The 18,829-nt window shown below is 38.1% G+C and overlaps 1 protein-coding gene across 2 annotated transcripts in view; it reads right to left on the bottom strand.

The window, feature by feature from the left end:
• The window catches only part of ARK2N (arkadia (RNF111) N-terminal like PKA signaling regulator 2N), a 43,357-nt gene that overhangs the window by 12,959 nt on the left and 11,569 nt on the right, over nt 1-18,829 (bottom strand). For both annotated transcript variants that reach the window (XM_068423751.1, XM_068423750.1), the window contains one exon: nt 14,337-15,153. In XM_068423751.1, the coding sequence (XP_068279852.1) occupies nt 14,337-15,060 (724 nt within the window). In that variant the 5' untranslated portion in view covers nt 15,061-15,153. The remainder of the gene's footprint in view (nt 1-14,336; nt 15,154-18,829) is intronic.

Consider the following 18,829-nt stretch of genomic DNA (forward strand, 5'->3'; position numbering starts at 1 on the left):
TCTCTTTATCTTTCTTAAATTTAGGCATGTAGAGCTAAGCTCATCACCTAAACTCCCTCCTACTGTAGCCAGAGAGAGGAACTTCAGGGTCAAGTAATCTCAGCTTAGAAATTGCAGCCTGGGGCATCACCTCCCCTCCTTCCCCAGTAAAGAACTTAGACAACCACCTTAGACAAGGCACCTGATTTTTACACTGCTGAAGTTCACCAAGATGAAATCCAGCCTTAGGGATGGGATTTACACGGAGTATTTTACGCGCTTAACTTCGCTATATTTTCTCTACAAGTAATGGGAAAAGACTGAAATCTCCAGAGGACTATCCTGGTCGAAATAATTCTAAAATTAAAAGCCTAATTTTAGTGGTCTGAATCGCCCTCTGGGCTCATCATTTGCAATGAGGAGATATGGGACCTTATTTAGGTGTGAACACCACCCTAAGCTTTAAAACTCACAGAACAGGTACAATAATAATAGCAATAATAATTACAGCACTTTATTCTCACAAAAAAAAAGCTTTCCATTAGTAGATCTCTAACAGCTCCGAGGTGGTTATTAATCTCCTTATGCCTATGGGGGAAACTGAGGCAAGCAGAGATTTGCAGCCTGCTCAAGGTTAACAAGCAGAGGAACTCGAAACAACGCTCCCCTCAAATTAATGAGCTATTTTTAACTGGTAAATTATTGAGGAGTTTAAAAATAGCATTTAAGAATGCTTTCATGAAAGATGCAAAAGCTAAAAAGGGGCACCAATACAGAGGCACCCAGGTACTCACAAATCCAAGGAGACACGGCTTCTTCCAGCCTCACCTCTACACCTTTACTGTGAATGTAGGCACTGCTTTGTCTCAATCTCAGTACTCTAAACTAAACTGCGTTTATTTTTGTATAACACAAAACTGACACGTTTTAAAATAATAAAAGATCTAAGAACACTCTCATTTACATTTGATGCTTAAATTTAAGAGATAACTCCATTTACTCCAGGATTAACAAAACACAGAATGGATTTTAATACCTATATAAATTTTAAGATCAGATGATCACTACAGTAATTGAAATAATCACGTTTTGTGTGGCAAAACCTAGAGGATTCATCTTAAGTGACTTGCCAAAATAGTTCTACAGTGGACACATCAATACCTTTGATCCACACAGAAAGATTTCGTACACAAGATTACAGGCTGAAGTGACAGTCTTTTTGGTTTAGATAAACATTACAAACCTGGTATTATTTAAGACATGAGCTGCGGTTTCATAAAGTATGTGCCGTTCAAATGGCATAAACTAGGCTGAACCCTAAAACAATTCCCAAAGGGGGACAGGGGGGCAGGAGATCTGTGCTTTTTTATGTTGTTTAGCAACATGAAACACTTCATTACTATTTATATTTGTTTATTTATTCCAGGTTACAGTAGTTACATTTCAAAATTTACAGTGTTAGGCAAAGAATACATTGTAAATACAATAAAAAACAATTGTAGTATAACAACATTCTCTCTAAAATCATAAAGTGAACAAAAAGTTATCAATGAATCCACCTTCCTCACATTTTCCTTCATTTCACACAGTAAAGCTTTTGTGTTTGTTTTGTTTTTACCATAATAATAAAATAATAAAATTGAAATAACATAATCAAATGAATATCTGTTCTCAGACTGGATCATTTTTTAACATATCACATCAAAAGAGATCTCAAAAATTCAAGTCTGGCCGATCAACATTCATTCTTTCAGGCTAGATGATGACTAGATGGAAAATATCTCGGATTTGTTTTAACAAATTATATACAGACACATAATAAAGTCTTTTTCACTGTGTGTTAAGCAAAGGCACATGGAACACGGCTGCGTATTGAAAATATCAGGAAGCGGCGTGCACTTTATATCTCATGATAGATTTATTTTCATGGATGCCACCTAATGATTCGTTAATTATGGAAGCAGATACGTTAGCCAGATCTCTTCCCCGGTTTTACTTGCAGAAGTGTATCAGGAGGGTTTTGGAAGCCATCATACCTTATTCTTACGTGGCTATGACAGTTAAAACCAAAAAATCTCTATGTACATAGAACTGACGTTAGGAAAAGGCAGGCGAACACGCACCCCTCCAGGAAACATCAAATTTTTGCAAGGACAAACTGCATCTTCCCATGGAAGGAGTGATACAGCCTTGATGCAAAAACTTTTCACGGTCCAGACTGACCCCCTGCTCGATCAGCCTGCGACATTTAACAGAGCGCCCGAAATTGCTTCTAACTTAATAAGCCTATTTTCCATGTGCCTTCATTTTGCTGATCCAGCACAACGAGACTAATCAAATTTGGGAGAAAGACCGATTTCTGGCTTCATGTTTTGCAAGGTACTGTCCATCTTTATCAATCAGCCTGAACATTTTAGCTTCTACAGTACAAATTACACAGCGCGTTTGTTTTAATGCTTCCAAATGGAACTGCAGCAGTCATGGTGCAGATCCCAATTATTTTAGAAACATCTACTCAACTGGCCTGATTTACACACGCTCATCAGGCAAAGGCTCCCCTTAAAGTCAGCTGAAGGATTCTCTGACCGAAAACTGCAGAATAAATTCAATTTCTACTAGGTGAAATGCTAGCCCCATTGAAATTAGTAGTAATTTTCTATTGGTTTTAATAGGGCTAGGATTTAATATCTTAATGCCCTTGAAATATTACTTTAAAAAAAAAGAGATTTACAGTATGCGGATACAGGAAGAGACAAAACATACTAACAAGAGAAATCAGTGATAATAAATAACGTTTCAATTCGTAAAATAACTGCCAAATATAATCCCGTTTCGTTGAAGTTAAGATTGGTCCTCCAGTCTTAACTCTAGCAGCTCAGATACAATAACCTAACAATCCTGCAAAAACACTAAAAGACACTGTGAACTTAAAAAAATAGATATGTATATTTCTGCCTGAATTATTTTGTCCTAATACTGTTAAAAATAACACTGAAGAGCAGTATATCTGAAAGGTTTAAGATTTTTTTTTTCCCCTGCTCAATTACCTTTCGCAATAGAAACACTGAATAAAGTTTCACTGCCTTTACTTGAATTTATGTTGTATATTACCTTATTTTTTTTTTTTCTAAATAAAACCTGAAAATTCAGATGTTTTGCTAGAAACACGTGAAGCAAAACCCCAAACCCTCAAATAAAATGATGTGCAAAATTTCCTATAGACCTTCCTTACCAAAACCCACCCAAGGGAGGGAAGCAGCACAAATGCCTGGGGAAGAACCTGCAGCCAAGCCTGCAAAAACACTGCACAGTGAAGCCCCTGCACTTCCAAGGATTCCTACGTAGCGTTCAATTCTAAGAGGGGATCCTTAATTTTTCATTTACTGAACTGTCAGTTTGACATTTAGTGACATTTAGATTGAGCCTTTACATAAAGACTTCTTTCTTTCGCACAAAAAATGCTAACAGAGTAGCCGTGTTTCCCCTGCCACTAAACCCCGACTCTGCAGCCACACGGGTGTTCAATTGCCCCCATGCAAAAACAGCACATGGAAAACATACAATTTGATATTAAAAATGGCAATATTGAAACTCAAATAAGCCATTTGGGTTTAAACCAGCACAGTCCTCCCTGGAATTACACCAGCTGATCTGACTTGATGGATTTACTCTTTCAAACCGTAATAGAAGTAAAATTCCTTAAAGAAACTAGAATGTTTCTTTACTCCCAAAGTATTAAACCTAGGGCAATTAGAGAAACTCTAAATTATCATCTGTGATGCTCCACGTCTGTGCGAAACTACTGATTTCTCCTCTACTTGTTAATTTGGTGGTTTTGAAGTAATTTGTTGACGTGAGCATAAACATACATTCAGAATGTAACTCTGGGGTGGAAAGTAGAAGAGTTGCCTTCTAATAATCTTAAAATAGTCTTAAATAAGGCCAGATTGCTTTAATGAAAGACGGAACGGATGAGATTAAATTTACGTTAAAATTTCAGCTGAAGAAATTTTAACTCCCTGAAAGGTTCTAGTCAAAGCCCTTTGAAAATCAGAGCTTATAATGGAAATCATGACCAACTTAACTGCAGCCATATAATATAGCAAAAATATTTCCAGGAGGAAAAAAAAAGAAATTATATATTAGGAATCTGTTTTCTCAAAGAGATGCCAAAGGCTGTCACGCACACGTTGAAAATACAGACCTATCACTAGTACTGGCATCTGAAGGTTGGTTTCTTCAGCTCTCTGCATCTTTTAAATTCACTATACAAAGCAAGAAGAGAGATGCTCCTGTTTAATTGCACAGCCTGCCAAATCCTTCATCAGGTAGGTTAGACTACACCTGAGCAACACAGAGGTGGGGTTCCCCTCTTGGTTCCTAGACGGAGAAACATTTCTTCACATGGAAAACAAGCTAACGGACCAGATACTCAACATGTAAATCAACGCACACTTCTCATTTCAAAGGAGCTGATTTATGACTGCCCAAGATCTGGCTCCAGTTTTGAGGCAAGAGCAACCAAACAAAACAATCTTTATCGTTTACCAAACCATTTACGACCATTTGGTCTTGCACAGGTGTCCTTAACACTAGGTAGCTTTTGTGGGGAAATTAAGTTAAAATTGTTATCTAATATGAACTACTCCCTCAGTCTTGTGGGTACCTTGGAATAAGTTTACCCTAGAAAAAGCCAAGCTTTAAAGCCTGCGTGTTCGCCTGCTGTAATCCTCTGCTTGTTCTTTCACATTCACAACCGCTTGCATTGAAAATAACAATTAACAGTAATGGATAAAAATGTTTGGAAGTTTTAAATTTTTGCCCACAGTAACCACATCCAAATGTTTACCTATTAATACACTGAATGATTTCAATATTTTAAATTTTTTTTTTAAAGATTACCTAACCAAGACATTGAAAGTCAGCAGAAATTTCACTGGCTCCATCCCTAACAAAGTTATTATCCGTTTATGAGATCAGTACATAAAGGGTTTCAGTCTGAGAGATAAATAAGTTCAACTGACCTCCTTACACAACTTGTTTTGAAATACCTAATTGCTCCATATATACTATTTTATTAAAAAAAAGTTTAAGGGCATGCTTACAGACATACTGAGTTGAGTGACTCTTACACATTAAAAGAAACCAGGCACTGCAAAAAGCTGCTTCTGCATGCATGGGAAGACCTGTAAAGTTGTCATGCTTTAAAATATGCTGCTCTTATCATTATAAAGGTGTATATAAGTATATATCAAATCTATGAACACCAGAAGGATCTGATTTTTTTTTACGTCAGCAAATAATCTTCCCTGAAGGATCTTAAATTTTAAACAGATGAGGACAAGTTTATTAAATTGCAATCAAACATAACTATAGGTTAAAGTTAAATGAGTCATTTTAAGTTAAAAATGCACACAATTTCACATGAGGGAGTTTTCTTACAAGTTTATATCAAAATCTTTGTATCAAAATTATGCATGAAGGTGATCTGTCGAACAGTTATTCTGAAAATAACACAGCTCTCTAACCTCTTTTTTTTTTTTTTTTTAATGAAGGCATCACTTACTTAAAAAAAAAAAGTAAGTCTGGGCCAAGAATAATGTTAAAACACCAGTGTTAGTATTATACTGATAACAAAAAGCATTTCTTCAGTTCCTGTTACAGGTTTGATCCAAACCCCCACATAAATTGATGGAAAAGCTCTCACTGATTTCAGGGAGGGAAAAAAGAAAATCAGACCTACAGTAGATATAGTGGTTATTTCCAATGGGAAGAAAAGGAATTACACTAAAACAATTAGAAAACAAAATGACAGTGGTTTAAAAATCAAAATAACAGAGGTAAAGGAGACCGATAGTGTTCTCTTTACTTAAACTATGTCTACGCAAAGGCTTTCAGTTTCCACTATTAGAATTTTAATTTGAATTAGAAACTTCTAGCAAGTTCTAACTGATGATAAATATACATTTTTGGTAGCTACGGAGAATTACTTAACATGAAGAAAGGCCTTAATGGAGAGGTGACCAAAAAATCCCTGTGTGTAGTGATAGTAGTAAGAATTAAATAGAGATTTCTAAATATATAGTTTAAATTAATCCTATTTTAAACATCACAGTTTCAAGCCTGCCTATTCAGGATAACTATCAGTATTTAAAAAAAATTCCATACAATAGCAAGTTATTGTATTATTTAAATTAAACTATTATTCTGGCATTCCCCAGCACAAGTAAATAATGATTTCAGTGGCGTTCAGAAGAAGCTCTTGCTGTCTCACCCAGACCAGCAACACGTACCTTCAGACCACCGCAGTGTTTACTAACCTGACTATCAAACCTTCCTTTAAATTCCTGTGCCAAGGCTCAATCCATCCACCGACGGCTGCTTATCTTAGGACTGACACGACTATTTTTATTCCAGCATGAAGGATGCAGTTCGATCGTATATACAGGAGGAAGCAGCAGGGCTTTGTGTGCACGGGTCATGCATGCACACGCAGTTGGGTGTGATTCATCTCACCTAACTTTAGCCGAAAATTATCTATTCTAAACTGTTCATGAGGGAGGTTTAGACAACTAATGGAAGAGAAAGACACTGCCAGGTGGTATCCTCTGTAGGTGCTTATCTCTTCCCATCAGGAGATCCACAGAGGAGCAAACTAGACACCTAAAATTAGAGGAGATGAGTTCCACCCAAACCAAACACATATATATGTATACATGTGCGTATTTGTGCACACAATATAAGACATCTGCTTCCATAAATATGCCATGTGCAACACAGCAGTGACATTAATAAAAACTCTGGACAGAAAATGAACTACTAAATGGGAGACAAAAAAAACATCAGTTCTGCACATTTGTTATATATAGCTAAATCTTTAGGGTAAGCTTATTTATTATTTCTGCCTAACAAGGTAGAAGAAAAAAGTTGTGTGACATGTTCAAGCTGCAAAACTTGGGGGTAAACAGATAGTTAAGGAAATGTTACGGGTCTGTATCTAGTCTGGTTCTCTAGGGTACTTTACATCCTTAAATATAAAACTTATTTCCTTATATAAATGTTTTAACATGCAAAAAGAGCATTTGGATGAATACTCTGAATGCTCCTATTGTAACAAACATAGCTCTAGTGATTTTGGGGTATCTAAACATGGATTCTAAGTTATATTTTCCCAAGTCTGGTGATGAAAGCTTAGGGTGGTTCCCCCCCGCACCTTTAAAGGTGTTTGGATGTGTGTGCTGGCACGTGCACATGGGTATACTGTGTTTTGTTTTTTTTTTTTTTTTTAAAACTACATATATATTATCTATAAATTTAAAAAAATCATACCATGGTAATAAAAACCAAGAGAGAAAAACAAAACAAACATACGAAGAGAAAAGCAAACCTTGTTTTTAGCATAATCCAAAGTAACATCAAGATTGCAAAGATTGGAATTTTTTTTAAGTTTATGATTGATTCATATCAGGCTCTGCAATATTCCCATTCTCTGGAAAGATAGGTGGAAAATTGTTATTAAAAGTCGCTGGAAACTCTAGCGTAGCATCGACATTTTGATAGCCCACGTAAGAATTAAATGACTGCTGTGGAAGTACTTGGCTATCAGGCATCTGTATGAAAGCCCCTGACTGTGTGGTAGGGGGGATTCTTTGGCCAACTAGTTGAATTTTAGGTTCCCTGGGCTCCAGTCGTTGCTTGCTTTCTTCATCCGTGTCAAGACGGGTTAGTTTTTCTATCCACATGCGAAATTTCTCCTCTGTCTGCCTCTGCATCTCGGCAAAGCAGTTCATGGCCTCTTCCAGGACATTGCCTATGCAGTTCCTATCCCACACGGTGCCCCTGTCAAGCAATCCTGGAATTTCCCTGGTCGCTCCTCCAGATCCCTCAGCACGACTGAAGCCAGCTTTAAAGACATTGAGGCCATTTGATAAGACATCATTAAGTAAGAACATAGTATTGTTTATTAAGGCATGTTAACTCAGGAAAACAAACTTTTCTAGTTGTGTCCCTTGGATATGACAATGGGGGAGGAATTAGCAATCCAAACAGTATTACCATCAAAAAAAAACCCCTAACATTTTACACTCACTGAGCTTATAATAGAAATTTTGGCTTCAAAACTATTTTTATTCTAGAATTCTCAGACAATTCTGTCACAAAGGTCTTTGGTTTTTTTTTTAATAAATAAACCAAATTAGTCCAATTCCCTTGCAATTTGTTTGGAATTCAACTGAAGGTGTCAAAAGCATTTATAACAACATGTTTGGTTCTGTTAAGCTGCGATGCAAAATACTACTGTTTGACTGATAATTATGGGTATTTTACTTACATATTTGAACCCTTTTATAACGGGCTGTTAAACACAGTCAAATTTGTACACAAGATAACAGAGATAAAGGCTGATACAGCGATTGCAGCATCTAAAGTAGCCAAGCCCAAAGCTCTTGGTCTAATTTTGGAAAACACACTAAACACCAATGAAGAGAATACACAACACAAACACGCACACACAAACATGAAGAGATATGCTAATGTATGAGGTGAAGGCAACCTCTGTTAGGTCTGATGGACACAGCTACACCACAGGGGGAACCCACACAACACGTGGGAGCGATCAACCTCACACCACACAGAAGCGTGCCCGCCAACGCACACGCTTCCGGCCGTGCAGCATTTCTAGAGTTACTTCTAGCCAAGGCAGAAAACACACAGGGCATAGCTGGGAGGAAACTGTTCTCTTTCTATCCATCAAAAAGATGGTTAAAATGAATGGCTTTGGGATTATCAGGAAGAACTTTTGCAGCAAGAAGAGAAGACCATCCTCATTACCTTACTCTACATATCAATACAAAATGGCAGTGGTATCTATATTTCTGAGTTCACTCAGGAATCCTCTAGGAAGCAAAAAAACCCCAAGAAAATCAGGCTCTGTACCTGTTTGGGGAATGATAAATAACACATGCATGCTGTCCGAACACAAACGTTACCTAAGGTAATTCCAGAACAAGACAAAAGTATCACATTAAACTACACAAAGCAGCTACAGAACCTGACAATTAATATGTAAACGTGACACTTGTGGGATCCTCTAGCTTCAGAATAATAGAAAATACCCTAAGAATGAGAGAAATCATTGCACAACCTAAGCAAATATTTACTAATAAAAACATAAGGCACTAAATCTTTATTGGGATTTCACTGTGTACATGAAATTACAGTATTACTTCAATAATACATTATTTTTAGAAGCTATTTAAATGAGGTATACATAAGTCCTTCAGTAACAACTAAACAAAGCCTAGGATTATCCTCCTATTTCCAAGCAGTAGCAATGCTACCCGCTGGGGGCCAAAAACCTTCTATTAAAACCCCTACTTTAAGTCATCTGTTTACCTATCAGACAGGCTGGAAATTCAGCATTCAGGTCCTCTGCTCAAAAATAAATTATTTTATAGCAACCAATATACATTCCTCTGACTGCATTTTAACTAAAAGTAATTAAGTAAAATGGTGCCTATTTCCTAACATGTGGTTCCATTTGTATATGCAACGTGTTTTCCCTCCCTGAAAAAAAATATTCCTTCTTTTCATACACCCCTAGTGTTGAACACCCAATATGACTCTGTTTATTCATCTTTAGTCAGGCATGTTATCCCATGATTAATGAACTAAACGTCAGTCTTTGACTTCCACAGGCTTATGATCAGGCACCTTGAAGTAATGTTGAGTAAGTTTTAATTGCAATTTAAATAAAAGCTATTGATGGCGATACGTGAAACAATCTAGGTAAGCTTTTACAAGTTAGGAATGAACTAGCATGGTCAAAGTTGACAAAACTGTTTCGTAAACTGAAGAGACTATGTATTGAAATATATATTACCCTGTAATACTATTTTTAAAAGGCATCATTCACAGTATATCTACAATTTACAGTAGCAGCAAATCAATGTTTCAAATGCTTCCCTTGCAGTTCCTACAAGCCTTATTGAATCTTTACTTTACTGGTGCCCTTCAGCGTTAAAAAAAAAAAAAAAATCAAGTTTAAAAATGCATTTTTATTACAATAAAAATGTGAGCATTTATCTAACTGGTCCCTTTGCCACCTGTAAACTTACAGCTCTACAGTTTTTGAAGTTACGCCGTTAAAAGGCGAAGAAGTTTGCAATCACAAAGGGGTCAGAATCCAAGACTCATAACATTATTTTCAAGGCAATACCTCCTGCAAAACAGCACCTGAGAAATGCCCCAATGCTGTCTCTTTATGGGATCTATTAAGTACTATCCAAATAACGACCAAATCCAAAGTTATTTAATTTAGGAAGTCTGACAACATAAGAATTTAAGAAGATACGCCGCATCTTCATTCTAATTAGCAACGGTGGATTCCTTCGTTATGCTACCTGACGTTTCCAAATGAGTATTTTACTGCAAATCACTCTTAACAGGTTTTTTTCCCCCTCTTCTTCTATAATTGTCATTCCAAGTTACTTCAACCAAATTCATCCCTTGCAAGATGCTTCATCCAGGGTCTATGCACAATTCTTAGGAGGAAGTAACCTGGCTGGGAGTCCCTCACACATACCGTGCCCCTCTCTTTGGATTTCTGCATATTAAAAAAATCTTTTTTTCTTTTTTAACGAAGTGAGCTGCAACACCTTTTTCAACATCAATACCCAAACTTTTTAACAGATCTTTTGAAAGCCTAAAACATGAGTCACCTCTATTTCAATTCAGATTTTCCTGAGTTGTAGAAAGCACAACGGTGGTGAAATGCCAATATTTTCATATTATAGTTGAATTTTTAACAATCCCTTCTTCCACAGAAATAAATATTGACGCCCAGACTTGCTCTCACGCCAATTTTATTCAGACTGAATTTGCATGGTCAAATTTGAAACTGTTTAAAGGAAAGACTTTCAAGAGCAGCAGGTCTAGCAGAACATATTTCAGGACTCAATGATCACCCTCTTATGCCCAATATGAATGCTATCTGTTTAAGATTGCTAAAATCCTAAATGCCAACAGAGAGGCTCAATCATTAAAAGGTAAGAAATTGCTCTTCATCTGCAATAATTCAAAAATCATGGCATTCCCTGAATTAAAAGAGCCCAAGCTTCTGACTGCTCAGGTCAGTGACAAGATTCTCAGCAGCATCCATGAAGTTTAGATTGAATCTGTTATTTCCAAGTATAAATTAACACCATATAATATATTCAGAATAATATCATATTGTGCTAAATTCCTACCAAGCTTACAATATTTGTACTGAAGTACTACCAGTAAGATGGCAACTTTTTAGTCTTCAATCTTTGTTGAGAAGAAAACCAAGCCTGCCAGTATTTTAATCCACATTACATTTGAGTTCAGCAGAGAGAACTCACTCTCTGTTGCACAACTGCTCCGTTCACAACTTGGGTACATGCACAAAGTGAAGCTAGTAACACTACAGATGTTTGTGGCATTATTATGTATTTCACTGAACATTTTCCTTACCTTGCTAATTTAGCCAAACATACTGCAGAGAACCAGTCACGTGGATGGTTTGAAAAAAATAACTGCACTATTAAAATGGAAGAGGTTTAGTAACATGACATGAAAAAATACTATTGTATTCTCAAACGTGGCACTTCAATTTTCAGACCACACACAAGCAAACTGTCTTATGTAACACTACACGTGCCGATAGAAGGTTAAGAGCCAGAGTATGTACAACCTCTGTACACAAAGACCACATTAAATTAACCATCACTAAAAATTTAGAGCATCTCTGTTGGCAAAGCTATTTTTCCAGACAACAGACATTTGAAAATCAGTCCCAATAATAAGCTACGTTTAGACAGTAACCAACATTACAGCTGAAGTGTCCCAATACAGCAAGACTGAGGGGAACGCAGACTACCTGTAAAACTCTTCTGCATCAATGTGTACAGACTTTTTCAAAAGTAAAGGCAAAAGTATTTGCAAGCTTATGTCCTTCTGACAGGTGCATTGTAGTTCCTTGACACTCAAGTTTATCAAGTTAAACCTGAAGTTTTCTCTTGGCTTTTAACTGTTTGCAGAGGACACTCATGGCCTGAATTTCCAGTAACGCTTTTTGATACCCTGTATTATTTTCTAACTACGTGTTCATTCCCTAAATTTTGAGGATATTCACAGTGTAATTCTAAGTGCACTAAAATGGCTTTCTAGTCCAAAAAATTTTAAGTTAAGCACTTTGCCAGTTCCAAGAAGAGGGATCGCAGATGGCATGTGAACCTACCACTGCGACAGAGAGCTGGGAGTCCTACTCAGACTCAGAGCTCCACTGCATCTGTTAAGACCACAACGTTTCATTAACCCACAAGTAGCACAGGATGCATTTTTGGCCAACCTTGTCCTTATATCTATAAAGAACATTTTTCTCTTGTACTTGGAGACTGTTTCCCACAAACCAAGTTCATTTCTGTTTAAAGGAAAACTGCAATGTGGCAGGTATGCATTGCACCTAATTCCAAAAGGACAGCTCAAAATTTAATGTCTTAAATGTAATTTAGTATCAAGCAGATGATACGTGCTATGAAATAAAAATAAAGGTCATTGTTCCTCAGGATGGTTTTTGCACTCCCACATCTTGCATCACAGGTAAAATTGGGCCTTGGTGTGATCATCACTAAATCATCAAGTTCTTTCATGCACTAGAATGGGAACTTTTCACTGCAAGCATCTCACAGTTAAGACTGAGAGCTCAAATACAGAAGAGCCTACTGACACAGAAAAGTATCCTAGAGTGGTTTCAGATCTCTGCAATGGAAGTCAGAAATCTAGGCAGCTCTGAAAATACCATGTGGTGCCTTTCTGGGTCACAAGGTACTCTTATGATTTAAGAAATAATACAACCTAGGGGATTTATTTTGTGTGTTTTGGGTTTTTTTTTAGGGGTGGGGACGAACCTGTCCCAAAACTCATGTCTTCTTCGACAGGCTTTAAATCAAGCTTTAACTGCCCAAAACATAAATATAGCAAACAAAAAGGCACAAAACTATGAAAGCTAGAAGTTTGACTGACTACTAAATTGGTAAAAATAATTTTAGAATTTCTATTAAAAGTTTACTACACAGTAATTATAGAAGGACTATGCCTTTCCCAGACTTTCTAATAATAAACATTAACTTATTTTGTGCAACCTGCTTCTTAGCAGCATGTGGGAAAAATGCCAGTTCTCATGGTGACAGAATCATTCACCATAATCAAGTCAGAACAGTTATTTGTCAAATCTGCTGCAAATATTTTAAATAATTCATCTAGCAAACGTTAGTTCAGCAATTTAAGACTAATTATTGCAGTTTTCCTTTAAATGTTCTTGCCCTATGTAAGCTGATATCGATCTCCCAAAAAAAAAAAAGTCTTCTAGCACTGGAGGCAAAAAGGCATGTAACCCAGTAAAAATTGGCAAGCCAAAAAGTTTATTTTGATGTGATTTTATTTTGATTGCCATATGAAGATTGCCATATGATGATGGTTCTATGGTATAATATGCTGCAAGAACAATGCACACAAAATCCTGTCCACGGCACTTGGGCTAATAAAATAACAGAGTCAGCAGACAAAAAACTTGAAGAATTTATCTTTCTTTTGCTAATAAAATAATGAGAAGGCTCTTATAATGTGCTGCCTCCAATCTTAACACAGATGTGTCAGAGAATTAAAAGTATAGAAATTATAGATCCTTATGACATAGGAAAATGGTAACAGCTTTGTCTAAAATGTTGAAAATTTAGGTGTGGATATAGCTTGGGCACCTGTGTAAACAAGTTGATGTCCTAAAATAGGTGACCAGCTGCAATCTGCAAGAATTTACAATAAGGCTAAGTAGGTTTGTCATGCACTGAAATGTAGAGCTGAAAGCACAGTGTAAGTGCAACGGTGAAGAGGGCCTTACTGTAACACGGGCAAGAGGTATGCCACGTTATTTCTAACACAGCTGCTGAGCTGTGGTCTTAATATATTTAAAGCAAAGCTGGCCACTTATCTTAAGAATGTATTTACTAGATTTATTAGATTATCACCATCTAATGGGATTTGACAGCACTAATAGGAGTTCATATAGGCTTACAAAGGAAAAGATCTGAAAATTCCAGAATTCAAAGATAGTCCTTCCTCCAATTTACCATTTCTATGCTTTGTTAGTGTGCAAAACTGCACTGAAACCTCAGAACAGATTTTAAAATTTGCCCATGTCTTGTTAACATACTGCAGTCTTCAAATTTACAGAGCTGCAGTTCTCCTGGTTTTTCTCAAGTGTCACTCATCTAATTTAGCATGACAGCTGAGAAACGATGTCAGATGCGTTACAGTTCAGTTTAAAAAACATCCTCTACCTGGTATCTCTGCAGTGATTGTCTTGCTGCTCCCTGAAACCTCTTCATCATCATCTGATGAACTCGTGCTCGAGTCACACGTCAGGTCACTATCGCTGGTACTGCTGTCCTGCAGCAGGTTGTACTTCTTGCGAGCAGCTGCCTCCCTTTTCTGTCTTAAGAGCCGGATTCTTTCTTTGTGCTTTTGGCTTCGATGACCTTTTACCTTGGTAACTCGACCATTCTGCTTATCACTAGACTGTCGGTTTTTCTTGGCAGCCATTGTTGAAGTCTCACTTTCGGACCTGGATCGCCTGGATTTCCTCCCAACTGTTGCCCCAGACACCGCAGAAGGATCTCCCTCTACAGCAGCTTCAGCTTGACAGGGCTCATTCTCTTCTGTGGAAGACAATGTATCTGAGTCAGCCAAATGCCCACTGGAAGAAGGGGAAAGCATGCAATGATTAGAAGAGTCACTCTCGTAAACTCGGCCACCCGTTGGCTTATCGCTCTCTGTAGATGCTAGCTGAGACTCCGAGGAGTCTCGCCTCAGTTCCATCAGTAAGCAAGGCATTGAAGAGAGCACCGCAGAGTCTCCTGCAGCGGGCATGGTGTCTTTCTGAGTTTGTGTCTCCAGTTCTATAGGTCCGTCTTCATCAGGAGCCGTCTCTTGCTTTTCGGAAGTCTTTGGTGGAACTTCCAAATCAACAAGTTCCTCTGCTTTTCCCACTGCCTCCATCTTCATTTCAGAACACCAAGGTCGTCCTGGTCTCAAAGCATGGAGCACGCGGTCTGGAAGACTGGGTGAACTAGATATGGACTTCAGCAATACAGCAGCCTGCATGAGAACAGAACAGTAAGAATAATTTACCCAAATAACTCATTCAATCCTGCTCTTCACAATATTACCTAATCAACTCATTGCTTTCAATTACAGACAGTATGGTTCAGTATTGTATTTGTTTTCTTTACCTTACTTTTTCTGAGAGAACTCATCCTGTTACACCAAACTACTCTTCCTTTTACACACCCATGAAAGACGGTACTGGAATCACATTAAATGAGGTTCACCTCACTAGAATAATCAAAACAGATCAGTAAATAATAAAAATATTTCTAAACTCTTGCTTTATAAAATTTAAATCAATATCTTACAAGCAAAATACGCTAAACCTCTTTAGCTAGAGATTTAAACGTATTTTAATGGAGAATTTTAGCCCTTATGAACAATGCCAGCCTGAAAATTCCCAGACTTGGTAGTCATTTACCTGGACAGACCAGAATGTAGTTCAGTTTCCATATCTATGACAAATTTACTTTCAGTTGAAGGGGACCTCAACCTTATGAAATTAAAATGTTTTGATGCTAATTTGCAAACTTACAGTACCAACATGACACAGGAGAAATCCAGTCACTTCGAGCAGAAACCGAGCGGCTACTGAACATTACAGAGCAAGAGTACAAACACCTTCCTTTTCCAGTGTAATAGCTCTGCTAGTAGATCTCATACAACAAAGATGTATTTGTAGACGTGGGTCGGGGCAATCCCAAGCACAAATACAGGCTGGGTGGAGAATGGATTGAGAGCAGCCCTGAGGAGAAGGACTTGGGGGTGATGGGTGACGAGAAGCTCACCATGAGCCGGCAACGCGCGCTGGCAGCCCAGAAAGCCACCCGTGTCCTGGGCTGCATCCCCAGCAGTGTGGCCAGCAGGGCGAGGGAGGGGATTCTGCCCCTCTGCTCCGCTCTCGGGAGACCCCCCCTGCAGTGCTGCGTCCAGCTCTGGGCCCCCAACAGAAGAAGGACATGGAGCTGTTGGAGCAAGTCCAGAGGAGGCCCACGAAGATGCTCAGAGGGCTGGAGCACCTCTGCTCTGGAGACAGGCTGAGAGAGCTGGGGCTGTTCAGCCTGGAGAAGAGAAGGCTCCGGGGAGACCTCCTAGCACCTTCCAGTACCTGAAGGGGCTACAGGAAAGCTGGAGAGGGATTTTTGACAAGGGCATGGGGTGACAGGACGAGGGGGAATGGTTTTAAACTGAAAGAGGGGAGATTTAGATTAGTTATTAGGAAGGAATTCTCTGCTGTGAGGGTGGTGAGACACCGGAACAGGTTGCCCAGAGAAGCTGTGGCTGCCCCCTCCCTGGCAGTGTTCAAGGCCAGGCTGGATGGGGCTTGGAGCAACCTGGTCTAGTGGAAGGTGTCCCTGCCTGTGGCAGGGGGTTGGAACTAGATGGTCTTTAAGGTCTCTTCCAACCCAAACCATTCTGTGATTCTATTTAAAAGAAGCACCATGAAGTCATACTAAATTGTCAAGACACAGAGTTTACAACATCTAAAGGCAAGGTCTTCAGAAACATTAGCTATGTGTAACACAGATTTGTTCTCAACAGAGAACTACCATGCTGGTGAGTCATGTAAAGACTTTTTGGGAGTATCTAATACATCATTCAAGTGCTCCTTAAGTGTCTCACATAGAAGTCCTGGTTGTATGAGAACCTACAGGCTGAGCTTGTTTCTCTCAAATCTGCCAAGAAAACAGCATCAAATAGCATGGTCTGCAAGCAAGGAACGGCATCCACCCACACCAGTACCCTATATTTTACTTTAAGTTGTAATTTCATAAATGGCATTGCATCAGTGCAAACACAAAAAAAACCAAGCTATTTATCCGATTGATAACTTGCACGTTATCAATGCAAAAGTACCTGAAGCACCTTCAGGGTAATTTTTTTTGAGAGATCAATATTTACCATATTATCTTCATTATTCACACTCCGCCATCCACATAAATTTTCACTTGGAATTCAACATAGAGATCTTTTATTTATGACAGCTGCTTCCAGATGAATGGTATGGAACAAATCATTCATGGGTTTAGAAGTATAGTAAACGATACATTTATGGCACTTCAAAAATAGTGTAGACAAGAAAAAGCAGTGTTAAGTTTTAATCTACTGTTTTTTTAAAAATTATTTTTGCAGACAAGGGCAATTAGTACTTGAGCAGCCCCAGAATGGATGGTTCAGGGAGATTTTTCTGCACCCTGACAATCCTTCTGCAGTTTCCTGATCCATCCCAAGCTGCCTGTAACTGTACATATGTAATTATATGCTGCTTCCCCCTACTCCATCTGTTGCACAGAATAAGGCTACTTCCCTGCTTCTAAAAGGTGTCATGAAAAGCTCAACGTTGTCCTGCTTGCCCTAATCCACTTTGAAACTTCATTTTTAAATATTAAAATAGAGTCCATGCTTCCTTCAGGCTAATGAATGAAATGCTGGATGGTGCAAGAGAATTATGAAAATATTTATGGGACAGAAACACCAGTTAAGGAAAGCAAGCTTAGTTAACATCAGGCAACACAAGAAAGATGGAGATGACAACTCTAGGTTTGCTAAATATGAAAAAAAACACCTCAAAACCCAAACAGTAAAACCAGCACTTCACTTTCAAAAAAAAAAAAATAAAATACATATTGTAAAATACAGGAAGATACATATAAGAGAAATGTTTGCCAATACTTGCACTGAGTAAAACCCTCGTGAAAACAAAATAAGAATTTCTGGAGATGGTAATTTAATGTAGGCAATAAATATCATGTAAGAAAAAATTTATTTCTAAGGCCACATCACAGCATCAACAAACCAAATGATGAATACACATGTTCTGAGACATAAATGCATGCCAATACTGTAATAAAATCAGTATTTCTACACATTTTATCTGCAAATCTACATTATCAAATAATTCTCCTATTATACAGGTAAATAAAATGCAGATTTGATGATTAAATTACTGGCCAGGAGTTATACACAGAGGGTTATGTATTGTACCTGCTAGTGCAACTCTCAGGTTTGCTCTGGCCATGCGCTTTGAAAAGAAAAATATATTTTCTAAGAGCTTTGAAATGTATTTTCTGCTTATGCAAGGAAAAATTCAGTAGCTCAAACACAGACAGGAAGAAGACTATCGTGGCCAAAAGAAATGTATTTAAAAATTCAGACTAATAACTGCAGAACAGCTTCTGCACTGTTCATCTTATCAGCCTGGGGAGCTCGACACAAAGCTAAAGGGCAGCCAAAGTGAACTAGAGACTCTCTTTTCATCCCATCCTACTTGGGAACATCAGCCACCTCACAGCTCCCAAGGGGACTGTAAGAACACCTGTACGCCTTTCCATCTCTCTAGCCTATCAGCCAGAAAAAAATACATTTCATCTACATGCTGCCACCTTGCCAACAGTCTAATTCACTGACTAAAGAAGATTTTTTTTTATTATTAAGCAGGATCTTACTGTAACTACTCAAGGCACGCTGGTTTGATCCCTCACACAGGGATCAGTGACTTGTGTTTTCAGTAACATTGCAGCACAGGACTGGTAACTTCACAAAAGTATTTGGTCAACATTGATGTGTGGTTTTGTGTGCATGGACAAGATACTTGCTCTGATAAGGTTTGTACGCTCCAGGTCCCTTGAAGTGGCTATTTTAAAATTCAACAGTTCGACTATTAGTA

The sequence above is a fragment of the Nyctibius grandis genome, chromosome Z, assembly GCF_013368605.1.
Source record: "Nyctibius grandis isolate bNycGra1 chromosome Z, bNycGra1.pri, whole genome shotgun sequence".
NCBI classification, from domain to species: Eukaryota; Metazoa; Chordata; class Aves; order Nyctibiiformes; family Nyctibiidae; genus Nyctibius; species Nyctibius grandis.